Source organism: Dunckerocampus dactyliophorus, chromosome 15, assembly GCF_027744805.1.
Source record: "Dunckerocampus dactyliophorus isolate RoL2022-P2 chromosome 15, RoL_Ddac_1.1, whole genome shotgun sequence".
Lineage (NCBI taxonomy): Eukaryota > Metazoa > Chordata > Actinopteri > Syngnathiformes > Syngnathidae > Dunckerocampus > Dunckerocampus dactyliophorus.
Window position 1 is genome coordinate 4,869,577 of NC_072833.1, and position 15,512 is coordinate 4,885,088.

General features: G+C 44.5%; 1 protein-coding gene across 6 annotated transcripts; it reads left to right on the plus strand.

The window, feature by feature from the left end:
* Nucleotides 1–250: 250 nt before the first annotated feature.
* LOC129168259 (ubiquitin carboxyl-terminal hydrolase 15-like) lies at nt 251–15,096 on the plus strand. Of its 6 annotated transcripts, XM_054753326.1 has the most exons (22): nt 251–396; nt 1,030–1,157; nt 1,387–1,517; nt 2,899–3,025; nt 3,119–3,264; nt 4,751–4,812; nt 5,089–5,178; nt 7,931–8,078; nt 8,251–8,424; nt 8,491–8,649; nt 8,720–8,944; nt 9,017–9,100; nt 10,554–10,648; nt 10,771–10,959; nt 11,072–11,190; nt 11,272–11,556; nt 11,636–11,706; nt 11,775–11,890; nt 11,968–12,117; nt 12,186–12,289; nt 12,421–12,509; nt 12,903–15,096. In XM_054753326.1, the coding sequence occupies exons 1-22, from the start codon at nt 308–310 to the stop codon at nt 13,239–13,241; spliced, it is 3,120 nt and encodes a 1,039-aa protein (XP_054609301.1). In that variant the 5' UTR covers nt 251–307; the 3' UTR covers nt 13,242–15,096. The 6 variants fall into 6 exon arrangements, with proteins under 6 accessions (XP_054609301.1, XP_054609302.1, XP_054609304.1 ...); XM_054753327.1 differs by lacking the exon at nt 5,089–5,178; XM_054753328.1 differs by lacking the exons at nt 251–396; nt 1,030–1,157; nt 1,387–1,517; ... (2 more) ...; nt 4,751–4,812; nt 5,089–5,178 and adding an exon at nt 5,212–7,765.
* The last annotated feature ends 416 nt before the right edge of the window (nt 15,097–15,512 follow it).

The following is a 15,512-nucleotide window of genomic DNA, read 5'->3' on the forward strand; positions in this document are numbered from 1 at the left end:
TGAGCAAAAGGCTGACCTACATTTACAATTTAAACTCTATATTTGTCTGAATGTATTATATATATTGACCCTTATTCTGGCTGGTTAAGTCCCCACTGAAGGCCCAGGTACCTTTTTATGACTTAGCTTAACAAAAACATGCTAATTCGTCAGAACCTTTGAAAAAGAATGACACTTATCAGCGCGAGTGTCGTTGGTGTCTTCTGATTGGCTGACAGTTTTTGCGTCACTGGCTTGTCACCCACAACGTGCCCTCGAGACACCCTCCTTTTTCCCCCATCATGCACCCGGGGATGACTGAGGAAAGATGGCGGAAGGAGGAGCGGCCGATCTGGAAACCCAGAGAGGAGAGGTCGCGGCACTAATGAAAACGCAACTAAAAAAGGGAGACACTTGGTGAGACTTCAGTTTGAACTTTTTGGACAAGTGCAGCGCGACCGCCAGTTGTCTCGGCAGCGACTGTCAACGTCATGAAGCTTGTGGAAAGTGGCGCTTACGGGCCGTGTTGACAGTTAGCTTTGAGCTAGCTAGCATGTGTGTCAGTTATCGTCGGTTCAGTTAGACACTACTTGGGGCCACACATTCATACATTTACTTCGCATTCTTTATTTGTGACTGTGTTGATCACGCCTGTATTATTTTACAGCTTGTAAATCTATGACTTTAAGAAGTACCATGTCATTTGCGATGATCGTGCAAGATAGCTAGTAGCTATTTGGCTAGCGTGCCGAACTGTCAGTGGGTTCATTCGTCGACTTCTTTAGGGCGGAGTCTGAAAAAGAAGCACCTGTCAAAATCAGAGCGCCAGCTGGCCACAAGTTGAGCAACTCGACCTCAACTGTGCGTTAACAGTGCCACTTTTACCGCTCATGTTTACATCTCAAATGTTAAGGTAGCATAGCATTGCAATCGTCTCCATTCTCCATGGGAAGAACCATTAAAAACCAAGGACATTCTAAGCATGTAGTGTCCAAAACATTGTTATAACTAATGTAAACTCCAAAATATGTCTCCTTCTTGTTGCTGCAGGTACCTGGTAGACAGTCAGTGGTTCAAACAGTGGAAGAAATATGTGGGATTTGACAGCTGGGACAAATATCAGATGGGGGACCAGAATGTCTACCCTGGGCCAGTTGATAACTCTGGTCTTCTCAGAGGTAAGACTTGTTTACACACTTACTCAGACAGGAAGACTAGAATAGCTGCATCATTCTGGCAAACAGCCACAAAGAGAATACAAAGCAACATTGTTGTTTTTGCAAGGGTTCATAGAAAGCTCTCCAGCATACCATCTATGTGTTTTGTGCTGCGGGAGATGCTCATTGTCAAGCCACTTGCCGGCTTTGTGAGTGGTGCTTACCCCTTTCTCCCCCTCTGTACCTCTAGATAGGGATGTTCTGGCTATCAAGGAACATCTCATTGATGAGCTGGACTACATCCTGGTGCCGACAGATGGCTGGAATAAGCTGCTCAGCTGGTACGGGCTGATGGAGGGTCAGGAGCCAATTGCACGCAAGGTAAGTGTTTGACCATTCGGAGAATGAGTGGATGGGGAGAAGCAAGTGGTGGTTGTTTTTACTTGCAAGACTTGTGGAATCAAGCTTTGTGCGTCTGTTCTGGGAAGCGTCAACCTAATTATTTGTAATTGTGCACAGTGTGCACCGTCTCTTATAGTGTTGTCGTGCTGTTGTAAATGGCAGACATTTATTGGTATGTACTTATTCCCTGTATTATTTTGAGGTACAGTGAGACAAGTAGCAACAAACCACTTATAAAGGATCTATTGTGTCAAATCCCATCCACACATTTGGCTAGTCATGCTGTCATGGCTGCTGCAAAGCCCCCCCCCCCCCCCCCCCCCCCCCCCAAAAAAAAAAAAAAAAAAACACCCACCCAAACCCAAACCCCTCCACCCCCCTCACCCATTGACCCTCCCATTTTGCCATGTATGCGCTGGGATGTATCAGGTGGCCAAAGGGTTTCTATTTTCAGGCGACGTGCTGCATGACTGAAAAGCTACATGGAGCGAGCTGCGAGACACAACATGCAGGAGGTTTATCATCATGTCTTTTATTTATTTCTCCTTTCTTCCTATGGAGTCGTCATACTGAGTCCTTGGGGGTGGAGTGTCAGGATGGCGTCTGTGGGTGGACTACACACGTGTTAAAGACTATAGTCACAGGGATTTGTGCTCGTTTCTTGTCTGATTGCTAACACCGGTGGAATGATCGTCCTTGTTTTTTTTTTTTTCCAAGTGGATGAAGGCCCGCTGAGGTCATACTGAGAGAGGCAGATTGAGTATGTCACCGGGAAGGGGGGTGGGAGGGATAAAAGGGTTTGGCTCTGCTCTGATTTGGAGAATTCTGCTTGGCAACGACTTTTACTCTTAGCTCACGGACACGTTGGATGTTGGGCCCACTGGGGATCTTAGGTTTGGGATAAGGAGGGGGGAACGGGGGGCTGAATATGAGCTGCGTGTGCATGACTATTGGATTTCTCATGGACATTTGTGAAGTTGTGTGTGTGTGTGTGTGTGTGTGTGTGTGTGTCGGAGCTGTGCAGTGTTGAAATAAATAGGCTGGGACCCCTCAGCTGTTTCCACAAGGTGCTGCTAATTTGGGCCTTCCACTCTTAACTGTCAGCTGAGTGACCGCCAATGCTTCAAATTTAAACCTATTAATATGAATTATTTGCTATAATGTGCAGATAGGGCTGACTTTAGTGTCTGATATGCAGAGAATGGCCTGACAGAATGGAGTGCAGTGGCTGTTGTTCAAAGCTAAGAAATCTATTATGACTATAAATCTATAAATGCACCACAATTCCACCTACACAGTATATATTGTAATTCTTTAGCATTTAACGTATTCATATTCTTGTTTTTTGTGTCTTCATAAGGTGGTCGAGCAAGGTATGTTTGTGAAGCACTGCAAGGTTGAGGTGTACCTGACAGAGCTAAAGCTATGCGAGGACAGCAACATGGACAATGTGATCACCAGGCGCTTTAGCAAAGCTGACACAATAGGCAAGTCACACTGACAAAAACACTGTTTCTATAACCCTTGCATTCGGACACAAAGCTCTTACGCTTAATTCATATTCAATCTCTCTATTGTAGATCTAATAGAGAAGGAGATGCGGAAACTGTTTAGCATCCCCAATGAAAAGGAAACCAGACTTTGGAATAGGTACATGAGCAACACCTTTGAGCCTCTCAACAAACCCGACAGCACCATCCAAGATGCTGGCCTCTACCAAGGACAGGTAAGGAGCCTTTTCCACTCATTACGCAAGAACAGTCCACTATTTTGTCACCATAAAGTATACAGGTGGTCCTCGAGTTACGAACGAGTTAAATTACAAGTCTTACAAGTTGAGTTTGAGCGTAAGTCGGAACTTGTACCAAAATTTTACCTAAATTTAAAGGCACTCCGATCTGATAGTGATATCGGGCGGATACCAGCAAAAAAATAGAGCCCACGTGATCACAACAACAGCATGTGCCGACGTGTTAAGCCTGGAGTAGGAGTGATGTCGGCCGTGTGTATTCTTCATTAAAGTCCAAAAAAGATTTTGCAGCCAAGTGCAACACTTGTCATGCACAAGTGTCCCGTGGAGGCACAGAACCGGGGGAAGTTCAATATGACCAAACTCATCGGGCATTTGAAGCAGCGTTACACGGCAAACTCCCACAGAACATGCACAGAGATGCCCAAACGAACCCAGATCTTCCCGATCTCCTGACTGTGTGGCCAACATGCTAACAACCACTAGGCCAACGTGCGGTCTAAAACTATACCCCACATGCATAAAGAAGCAAATGAGTCTGTTTTTCTTATACCTACTGCTGCTGGTTGTTGTTCTCTGTTTGAGTAATATCACTTCATCAAGCCTTTCCGAACATTCAACACTACAAAGTAAGTTATTAAAAGTGTATGATTCGTGCTGATATCGGCTTGATATCGCTATTGGCCCAAATAGTATCCGGACATTTCAATGTAAATGAGCTGCTAAGGACCACATGATGTAAAATACAGTCATACAAAGAGAACAACTCCTTGCTTTTCTTCCAGCGGTTGTCTTAAAAATACTGTCCCAGGGTAACCTTCTCTTCTCCTCGTAACAGTGCACAGAATTCACGACCCCTCTATCATTCATTAGCATTCAATAATCTTTAACCTTAATGATTGCGATGTCCGACCGATTGGTACCCTAAGAGCGGCAAATGTTGATGGGCGTCACTTCCAAGGTGATGTCAAAGAAAAGGAATTCTTTGACACACTGCTGCTTGGGAGATCTAAGAAAGTGCAAAAACTTAACGAATAAGCGACGTTATTCTTCCTCAGTGTGGTTGCGCAGGCACACACTATATTCTTTTGCCGGCATGTGATGTAACTAGTTCTCAAGCGGACCAAAATTATTTTTGGATTAATTTATGGGAGCGCTCGTCTAACCGTGAAACACACAGAACATCCGAGGAGCACCTGTATAAGAGTAATGTACAGTAGCTTGGTGAAAATATGCGTGTATGTCAGCGGTACCAGGTAGCTTACCTTACTTTTGTGTTGGATTTGAACAGACTGGATGATGTTAGCTATAAAAGATACCACATTTTAGACGCACTTGCATTACTGAATGCTTGCCGAAACGTTCATCCATCATGAATGTTGGCTGTCTTCACATTAGCAATAGCAGCGGGAGGCCCTCTCTTTCCACCGCCTCAGCTTTTCCTTTGTGATGTCTCCTGCAGGTTCTCGTAATAGAGCAGAAGAATGAGGATGGCACATGGCCCCGAGGCTCAGACGCACCCAAGTGAGAGCAGACGTGGCTTACTGTACATTGTTTTATTTGTGGCAAAGTACTTTAACAAGCAGTTTGCAGCCACTAGTGACAAAACCTCGGGATGCTAGATCACTGCAAAATAGAAAATGTCAACACTGGCCACAACATATGCTCATTCCTCTCTACGACATATCACTTTATTTTGGATTCATCTCAGTTTTTATTTGCTTGACACCTTTCTGCAGCGGCCCGCCTGTTTGCTGTACGCTAACTCATGATCTATTCTGATCTCTTATCTTTTTGAAGGTCATCTGGTGCTTCCAATCTCTCTGCTTTGCCAAAGATCTCGCCTTCATCTTTCTCAAACAATCATAACAGCAGCTTCAACAGCAGGAAGTAAGGCTTGAGTAGCTGAGGGGTGGGTGTGGGTGCCAACAGCCAGAGATGGACCTACCGACAACTTGTATTTATTGCCCATATTTCCCCTAAAATCTGCCAATGAAGTGAAGAAGTTTTGAATATCCAATCAAACTCGAGCCGGTCTGTCTCTGGCTGTGGGTTTGGGGCTTAAAGCAAATTGCTAAGGATGCAGTTTCAATTGTTTGAGGTGACAGCAAGGCAAGTGTGATTGATTTCTTTGGAATCCGGAGACAGCAGTGCTCTCTGCTAGTTGCCTTCTGGTGCCTCTAGGTGTCTTAGTCAGCGTTTATCTGTGTCAGTTAATAGCCCACATACAGTGTGGCACAGTTTGTCAATTTCACCACGACTGCCTTCATCCTAATGTGTGTGTATACAGTAGGTTTATGCAACATTTTCCCAACATTTTTAAGCCTACGCTAACCTCTTGACCTACCCGTTACTGACTGACTGGCTAGTAGTAATCGTGCCCAAGGTAAAATACATTGATTGTGTATATTATTAAATAAAGGAAACCACATTACTTCCTGATTAAATATACATTTACATTTAATTTGGTGGTGGTTATTTACTGGTAAAATGCAACAAAGATATTGCATTTTCCTTGGAGGACTCCTGTAGTAGGTAGCTGCAACTTATGAATTTTGCTGTTATTAAAGTATCAATAAAACGCTTTGAAAACTTTATGAGATTTGTGGAAACATTTCAGATTACCTTGCCTCATTTTGTCACGCTGATGGCGACAAAAACAATAGCATTTAAAAAAAGAAAAGCTACATGTTTCATTCAACACGTTGTGGACATACATTGCTTTCACACAGCCATGCACAAACTGAGTCAAGCTACATTACAGGAAACAGGTGGCACTTAAAAGGCATTCTTTTACAGTGCAGGTACATCAGGTACATGCTGTATATCATAAAAAATTAGAAGATGCCTGGTGGGGTACTTTGTAGTGACCGTAACCATGCATTTTCAAGATTCAAGAGAGTTTTGAGTAGAGAGCCGTCATGCTGGGTCTTTTTAACTTGCATCTGTGAAGGTTGGCAGTTAAAGCGATACAACCTGGTGGCTACGTAAGCCCTCCGCTAGAGAGAGCACTGCTTGTCTGAGGGTGGAGCTGTCGTCCCCTCCTTTTCACCTGACATGTGTTTTGCTGCATGAGATGGTTTTTATTTGCGGGATCTAACTCTTAAATGCATAAAGAAGTGAGGTGTTCTTACATGCATTAATTCATGACTTTGTGGATTTGGAGTGTTTACTCGCAGTAGCTCTTCTGTCCCCGATTCACTGTCGTGCCAGCGCCATTGTTTCATCTAAATTATGCATGTCTCATCCTTTTTTTTTTTTTTTTCATACATAATGGCCCCGCATTGCATAACACTTTTTTCATTTTTGGAGTTATCAGTTTATTGTGGTTGCAATGCTGTGTAACAGCAGTGTCGCTGTCATTTGAGGCAACGTACCCTCACTCTTCTTCGCTCTTCCCTCTCCTGCCAGCTCATTGCCATGCATACGTTCTCGCAGGCAAGTGACCTTCAGAATACTCCTCATCTACTTTCCTCTTCTTTTTCCTCTACCCACACATCAGCAGCCAGTGTCATAAAAATGCACTTTCTCGACCTCTTTAAAAGCACTCCTTGAGTCAACCATGGCATATTAAAGAGCATGAAAGAGGACAGTGCCAAAATGTTGGAACGTAATAGATTACGTGTACGAACATGCATCAATGGACATTTACAGGGAGGCTTGTCAATACTGCAGCCTCAGCTGGATGCAGTCTATCGGCTTCTTCCCTCCAACCCCATCTTGTTTCTCCTCTGTCAGAGCCCCCTCCCTCTCTTACCCCCACCCTCTTGTACTGTCCCCTCCTCTGCCTCTTGCCCCCTCTCTCTTTCTCTCTCTCCCTGTGCACCTCTAGCTTCACTAGCAGTACTCTTGAGCATCCTTGCCGTTGCTATAAATATCTGCTGGTAGCTGTAGAGCGGTGGCGGCAGCAGCAGCAGCAGCAGGCAGGCCAGAGGGAGGTGCAAGAGACCCGGGCTAGAGGACACAAGTATAGGACAGGACAGGGCTGCACTAGTAGAGCGGATAGCAAGATAACAAGCAGGTGCTGCTGAAGATGTAAATGATAAGTTCCAAGTGGAGGACAGCAACTGTTTTAAAGTGATCTTGTGGTAAACCTGGGAGTCAGGCTTCCCTGGACTGGACTGGACTGGGCTGTGCTGGAGTACCATTAAGACTCTTCAGGAGAGAATGGATCTCTACTTTGCCTGGCCTAACGCCAGGATTTGCACGCCCCGGACATGAAACCAATCTCAACCCAGGCTGCCGCTCGTTCAGTTTTGTAGAGACATGCAGGCCGGCAAGGGCCGGGGCGGGGCTGAGATGTCATGCTCCTGTGTTGCTGGTGGTGCCTGAGGTCTGAAGCGGTGGAGCTGGACAGCCGAAGGGTGGACCACCTCGTGCTGAACTGTGAGGCCAGTGCCTCCGCCACCATCCCGGCGGTTTCTCTTGACCAGTGGGAGCAGGAAGCGACCAATGCTGCCTCGCAGCCCTCTCAGAGGTCTGCTGCGTGCTGCAGGCGTACAAGTTAACAGAAATGGCCATTTTAGAGACCTGTGTAATACAAAGACATAGCAATATTTGTCTCTCTGTGTTCATGACCTTTTCTGTGCTTTTATCAGTTCAGCAAACTAATCAACTGTTTCACGTGTCCTCTTGATTGCAGCGTGAAGAATTCGACCTATAGCCTGCCATCCTACCACTCCTACAGTAACAGCTATGACTACTCTGAGCAGAGCAGGCAAAGTGAGCGCCCGGGCCTCTGTGGACTGTCGAACCTGGGCAATACCTGCTTCATGAACTCTGCTGTGCAGGTAACGGCTTATGCTGCAAGGGCTGACTTTAATCCAAAATGTTGAGAGATGACCTGATGAAACGACAAGAAGAATGATGTCTCAGCCAATGAGAGTGTGACTCTTCAATTATAAATTAAGCTTGAATCCACTCTGTAATTAACATTGTCCTCTGCTGCTCCTGTGTCCTCAGTGTTTAAGTAATATCCCTCCCCTTACGGACTACTTTCTCAAAGACAAGTACACCAGTGAGCTGAATGCAGACAACCCGCTGGGCATGAAGGGAGAGATTGCCAAAGCCTACGCTGAGCTTATAAAGCAGCTGTGGTCCTGCAAATGCAGCTACGTTACCCCAAGGCCTTTCAAGGTTGAATGTCTACATAAAACATTTTGTTACAAAGATGTTTATTGCCCTAATGACTGTGTTCTCTAGACACAGGTGGGCCGCTTTGCTCCTCAATTCTCAGGCTACCAGCAGCAAGACTCTCATGAACTGCTTGCTTTTCTCCTGGATGGTCTTCACGAGGACTTGAACCGGATCAGGAAGAAGCCTTACATACAGCTAAAAGATGCCAACGGCCGGCCTGATAAGGTGCTTGGAAGATTATTTTTGTTCAACCTATGGGGGTGTTGACAATGTATTAATATGGTGTTGCTGACAGGTGGTGGCAGAGGAAGCTTGGGAGAACCACATTAAGAGGAACGACTCCATAATTGTGGACATCTTTCATGGTCTGTTTAAGTCCACCTTGGTGTGTCCTGTGTGCTCCAAGGTCTCTGTGACTTTTGATCCTTTCTGCTACTTGACACTGCCTTTGCCCATGAAGAAGGAGCGCACACTGGAGGTTTATCTAGTCAGGTTGGACCCTTTGGCCAAACCCACACAGGTAACAGTCACTACCAGGGAGAGTCTTGTACATCCTCCTGTCTTAGTCTTATATAGACTACTTTTTTTTCAGTACAAACTGACCGTGCCAAAGGTGGGGTACATCTCTGACCTGTGTACCTCCCTCTCCATCCTGTCTGGGGTGCCTGCTGAGAAGGTATGGACTAGAGCTCGACTGATATGGGATTTTTGGGGCTGAAAAAAGCCAATATATGAAATAAGAGCTTTGATATACACATGAACATACATTTTTTAAGTACCCCAAATATGATTCAACACAAAGGAGCAGAAGACTACTAAAATAACATGAGGTAATTGTAAACTAATACATTGTGTTTATAAAAAGGCAAATTCACAAAAACATCTTAACAATATAAATTAGTCATATTTGCTAGCTATTGAAAAGTCCCATCTGCAGCCACTGAGTATTTGCAAACAGCTCAAAATCAAATGCTGAAGAAAACATTAAAACGTGGGGAAAAAAAAGTTGACTGCAAACAAAATAAGAAATAATGAAAACATGCGTCACGTTGCTGGACTTAATACAGGGGACTAAATTAGATTTTACGTAACAATGTAGATGCTTTCAAAACATCCATCGTGGTGGACATGTAGATTAACAGTTGCATCTATCTTTGTTTATCTCAAAAAGATATTTTACACAACTTTAAAACGCTGTATAATGGTCTTAGATAATGGTGGATGTGGATTTACAGTTGCATCTATCTCTCACAGAGATGCAACTTACACGATGTTACAACGTTACTCTCAGAAGTTGTGTACAAAAAAACCCCAGAATTTTCTCCCTGACGGGCCCTGTGTTTCTGTCAGGATGTTACTCTCATGGGGCTCTAAAGTCTTAACGTCATATTGTTTTACAAAGTCACAGCTTACCATGGTGTAAAAAAAAAAAAAAAAAAAAAAAAATGCGTGTTTCATCGTTTTGCCCTTCTAGTCTCTGCTGCAGCAAAGTGAGTGAGATAGGATGCGCCACCTTGTGGTTTGCTTGTGAGGGGGAGGGGCCAGGTACTCTGGCAGGGTGCAGCACAGAGACACACAGGAACGGAGCGACAGAATCTCGGCGCAGCAAAAAGAGTGAATATATGTTACATATTCACCGATGTTGATTCATTGGTGATACGTCATAATCGGTGACACATCAGGCTTGAGTATGAACTATACAGTCAGCTCCAGCTCCTTAAGAGCTATGACATTAAAATGCTGACCTTTTCCACTAACAGACATCTCACTGTAGACATTTAATCATTTAAAGTGTCCTTGGTCATCCAGCTTCACCATCTCGTGGGGTGATGTTTTTGTCCTTTTTGTTATTGAACCAGAAAGACAAACCTCTGCCAAGGCTGAACAATCCTAATTTGGCACCAAACTGAATAGCTTCATAGTTACCCATCCACTGTGTATGCCGGAAAATTTGCCATTAGAATTCAGGCATTATTCTCTGAAAAGTTAAGAAAAATGTTGACTCATATTGCAAAGTTAGCAAAAGTGGAAGCAAATCCCCTGGCTCTGCACCAAAAGCTAATGCATTCTTCCTTGGCCCATGCTTCAACCCTCCACATGTGGACTTTTCTCTCTTGGGTTCCCTTCAGATGATTGTTACAGACATCTACAGCCACCGTTTTCATCGAATCTTCGCCACCAATGACAATCTCAGCAGCATCATGGAGAGAGATGACATCTACGTGTAAGTACCATGTTTTTACCCTCTCACCAGGCTGTAAACCTTTCCTTGCACAAGTGTGCAGTTTGTTTATTTGCTACTGTAGGTCTTTTAACGTGACCTATGTGCATCTTAACTCTCGCCAGCTTTGAGGTAGCGGTGAACCGGGTGGAGGACACGGACCACGTCGTCATCCCTGTGCACCTGAGGGAAAAGTATAAACAGTCGGGATACAACCACACCAGCACGCCGTTGTTCGGACTGCCTTTCCTCATCGCCGTCCCCAGGACGCTCAGCGAGGACAAACTCTACAACATGCTGCTAATTCGCCTCTGGTGGGTTATTACCACAAGAGCAAAGATAATAAACATAAACTAGTCCATTAACTGCATTTTTAACGCTGCCGCTGAGGAGTTGCTGTGAATTAAAACGGGCCTGTTTTTGCAGCCGGTTTGTGAGATCCTCTGTAGAGGAAGATGAGGATGACTGCGAAGAGAGTCAGTCCACCAAACCACACACTGTCAATGGCAACACTACGAATGGCCTACTGGAGGAGGGGTCACCAAGTCAGTGCATCACATAACTCACCACACATAAACGCACGAAACACTCATATTGGTTTGACCTGTTCATCAATCTTGTTTCAGGTGAGATGGAGACCGACGAGCAGGACGATGAGTCCAGTCAGGATCAAGAGCTGCCCTCGGAGAACGACAACAGCCAGTCAGAGGACTCTGTTGGCGGAGATAACGAGCTAGAGAATGGCATGGTCGCCCTGCAGAACTCCACCAAAGGCCAGCAGGCCATCACCGGGCACAACAGAAAGAGACTTTTCACATTCCAGCTCAACAACATGGGAAAGACGGACTTCTCCCTCATCACGGACGACACACGGCAGATCCGGTTTGATGAGGGACACTTACGGCTCAGCGGTAGGTATTCACATGTTCTTGTACTGTAGATTCATAATAGCGAATCAATTCGTCATTCCTTTTTGTCATCCTCTTCTAGACCGTTCTTATCTTTCTTTGGACTGGGAGCCCGAGATGAGGAAGAAGTACTTTGACGACACAGTTGTTGAGGTAAAACCGGCAGCACTAGTGGAGCGCTTATCTAAGTATCTTCAGGGTATCGGGTATTTTTAAAACAGGACTTTGACAAGCATGAGAGCATGGACTACAAGCCTCAGAAGAAGGCCTTCTTCAAGCTGAAAGACTGCATTGAACTTTTCACTACAAAGGAGAAACTGGGAGCCGAGGACCCTTGGTATGTTGTTAAATGCTTTAATGGGCTAATAGACACCTAATACTCAGTCAGTACAACATTATGACATGTTTCTGCAGGTATTGTCCAAACTGTAAGCAGCACCAACAGGCCACCAAGAAACTGGACCTTTGGTCTTTGCCGCCAGTGCTGGTGGTCCATCTGAAGAGATTCTCCTACAGCCGCTACATGAGGGATAAACTCGACTCCCTTGTTGACTTCCCACTAAGGTGCACAAATCATTCAACTGGCATCGTCCTTCCGAGTCACTCACATTTCTTATGTGTTTTTCCCGCAGCAATCTGGACATGTCGGAGTTTCTGATCAACCCCAACAGTGGACCGTGTCTTTACGACCTTATTGCCGTGTCCAACCACTATGGCGGCATGGGGGGAGGCCACTGTAAGAGTTGCAAACTTTTGCTGCTTCCCAAAACAGCTTAATTGCAACACTATTGCATGTGTCGGTTTGGAATAATTATGGTTTAAATGTTTTTTTTAATTTTTTTTTTTTTTTAACCTTGCCCGGCTTAGATACTGCTTACGCTAAGAACACAGATGATGGAAAGTGGTACAACTTTGATGACAGCAGCGTGTCGCCTGCCAGTGAAGATCAAATAGTGGTGAGTGTGCTTATTGCTGTCCAATTTTATAGCCATCAAAAAGACAAACACACATTACAGTTAAATTAATTGTATTGCTGAAGTTAAATGATCCTAAAAGTATGTCTAATTGACTATTTAAGTCATTCTCATTTCAATGGGATTGGATGCACATCATCAGTGAAAAACTCTTGCTTAGCATAACTAAAGGGCCAAGATTCCACATTACATTGGTGTACAGTCCAAGTAGTAACTCATGTTTGTACAGCAATGCCATGGAGTTCCACTTAAGCTGAGCACAGTGCAGGTTTTGCAAGTGTAACACATTTCTAAATGGAGGCTGAGTTTATAGAAAAGCCACCTTAATGTGAGTTAGCAGTTATTTCCTGATGCTTTCGCTGTGCTCATGTCCAGTCCAAAGCGGGCTACGTGCTCTTCTACCAGCGCCAGGACACCGTGAAAGGCACCGGCTACTTTGCGCTCGACTGCGAGAAAGAGGAGGAGGAGGAGGAAGAGGAGGAGGAGGAGGAGGAGGAAGAAGAAGAAGCAGCAGAGGACGACGACGAGGAGAACGAAGAGAGACGAAGCGCCTGCTCATCTTCTCAGGGCGCCGCCTCTCCTGCTGCCGCTCTTGTTGCTACCGCCGCGCAAAGCGAAGACCCGAATGAGAACAAGTGCAGGAAGAATGACAATGAGCCAGAACAGGAAGAAGAGGAGGTGCCCAGTCGAGATGTCACCATGAGCGCCAACTGACAGAAGCGAGGGCATAAAAAATCAGAGCGAGAAAGAGGGATCTTTCCATCCAAAGCCATATGGACACACAGCATGGCAAACGGGCGCCAGCAGACCCAGCCGGGTGGCTCGGACCGAACCGCAGCCAATGTGGGCGTGGCGTTAGTGGTACGTGGAGAATTCAGGGCCCTCCCCCTGTGGCTGAATCACTGTTTGTGTGCGTGCGTGCGTGCGTGTATCAGAGAGTCACCTGTTACATTTTTGTTTCTAAAGGAATCTTTAGGAAGTCTTTGATTCTGAGGCTACGTCAGAGCAGTTTGCGTTGTGAGTCTTTTATATCTCTGAGAGAAAGTTATCATTTTAGTATCTTGAGTTTGTACATATTTTAAACACTGAACAGTATGTGTGCTGATGTATGAACTGCACAATCACCAACCATCCACATTTTGCTTTTGTTGTATTGCCACGCACTGCAGTATAGCTCAGAGATGAATGTGATGTGACTTTCTCTGATGAACAACACAAAGTGTAGGAAGCTGCCTTCATTAGTGCAGGCCACGCGCATCCTCAATTTGGATGCCTGTTTTTGTATTCCTTTATTTTTTTTTTTTAAGTATGAAATGCCAAACTTTTGAGCTTTGCTCCCCTTGCTGTGACCTTGTTTGCGTAAGCGTCGGCGAGCTCACTACCAGCTGTTTATGGCGCCCTCTGTTGGCCATTTATAAATGCGCACATAAACAGCATGGCGAGAGCCCTCCAGCTACCTTTTGAAACTAAAAGTGAATTAGTTGATGTGCCAGAAATTGAGGAGGAATGGTGTCTTAAATCAACATAGTGTGCAGTGAATTTCAGAGCCTGCATCCCAACCTCTAAGGTGTGGTTTCTCTGATGTCACATCTTGTCGGGATCACCTCAGCCTTAACTCTCAATCTTTCTTCTCTCTTGCATGACCCCTTCTAACACACTTGAATGTTCATAATAGTCAGGAAGCTCTGCTTATCATATCACAGCCACATAATCTCCCCTTTTCTTGTAATCCACAGGAGGGCCAGAATGTATGCGCAGTGAGCACTGACCAGATGTATGCGATCGATGCCTTTTTTTTCTCGTTCTTTATAGAGCCACCTTTGTTTCGCTTTCTCCAGTTGGTTGAATGTGATGGCTTCTCTGGCCTTTTGACTCTAGCTGGATGCTGAATGCTTGCGCTTTGGGGACGGGGGTTAAGGCTAGGGAAGAGTCCACCTTTAAAAAAGAAAAAGAAAAAAAAAGCCTTTTCAACATATTGGATCGTGATCAAGTGGCAGATTGTTGCAGGATATTCCTCCATCAGTGATGCATTTATTCTCCATGGTGGAGTGAGGCTCTTTGCAATGTGTGCACCACGCCGTTTTACAGGCATCTCTGTGCTTTGCCTCGCTTTTTGGCTGAGTTACCCCCCCTCCCCTTTCCCGAATGAGTGAGACATGACTGCTATAATAGACCTATACCGTACTGTATATAAGAGTTCACTCTGTGAGTGCACATTTGATAAATTTTATTTATTTATATGTAAGCATTTAATAAGGAAACAATATATTTACAACCTTGACAAGAGTGGGATTATTAGGAATGTAAAGGGTGGGGTTGACCTCGTGAATATTAGTTAGCAAAGCCTGTTCTTGTCAGGGAGGAAATATCTTTTTTATTTTATTTTATTACTTTTTTTTTTTTTTTTTTAAATAAAGGATGTTTTTGGGACTTTTTTGTACGAAAAAATCCAGGCATCCTTGCATGATTGGGGTTTCCAGGTTTTGGCTGCACTTGAGTTCACTTGGGTTTACATTTGAAATGTGCATGTGTATTTATACACAATCTTCAATAAAGTTGTGTAACGCTTTTAGGGAGTTTTCTTCACCTGTCACTGTCATGTCTGTGGTGTTTTCTTTAAAGGTGGAGTTCTAAACAGCCTTCACGACCTTCACTTACATTAAAAGTACAAGTATAAGCTTTGTTGTTTTGATAAACTCACTTTGCACTTGTAACCTGACTCATGTAAACCTCCAAGGATTATTACTGCCTGCTCTGTCCTGTTGACTGTTTGTTTAAATTGGAATAGGCTGTAAACCCCAGGTATCCGGTCTTTTTTTCAGCAAGGGCCGCACATCGAAAAATGAAAGATACTAAAACCAGTCCAGTGTAGGTCAACATTTTGTTCAGATAGCCGTGCTAAGCTCTCTGAACAAAACATCTTCGCTTTGTGGAAAAGGTGACAAGACAACTTCATGCCATATCTAAAATATATCTCCTTAATAA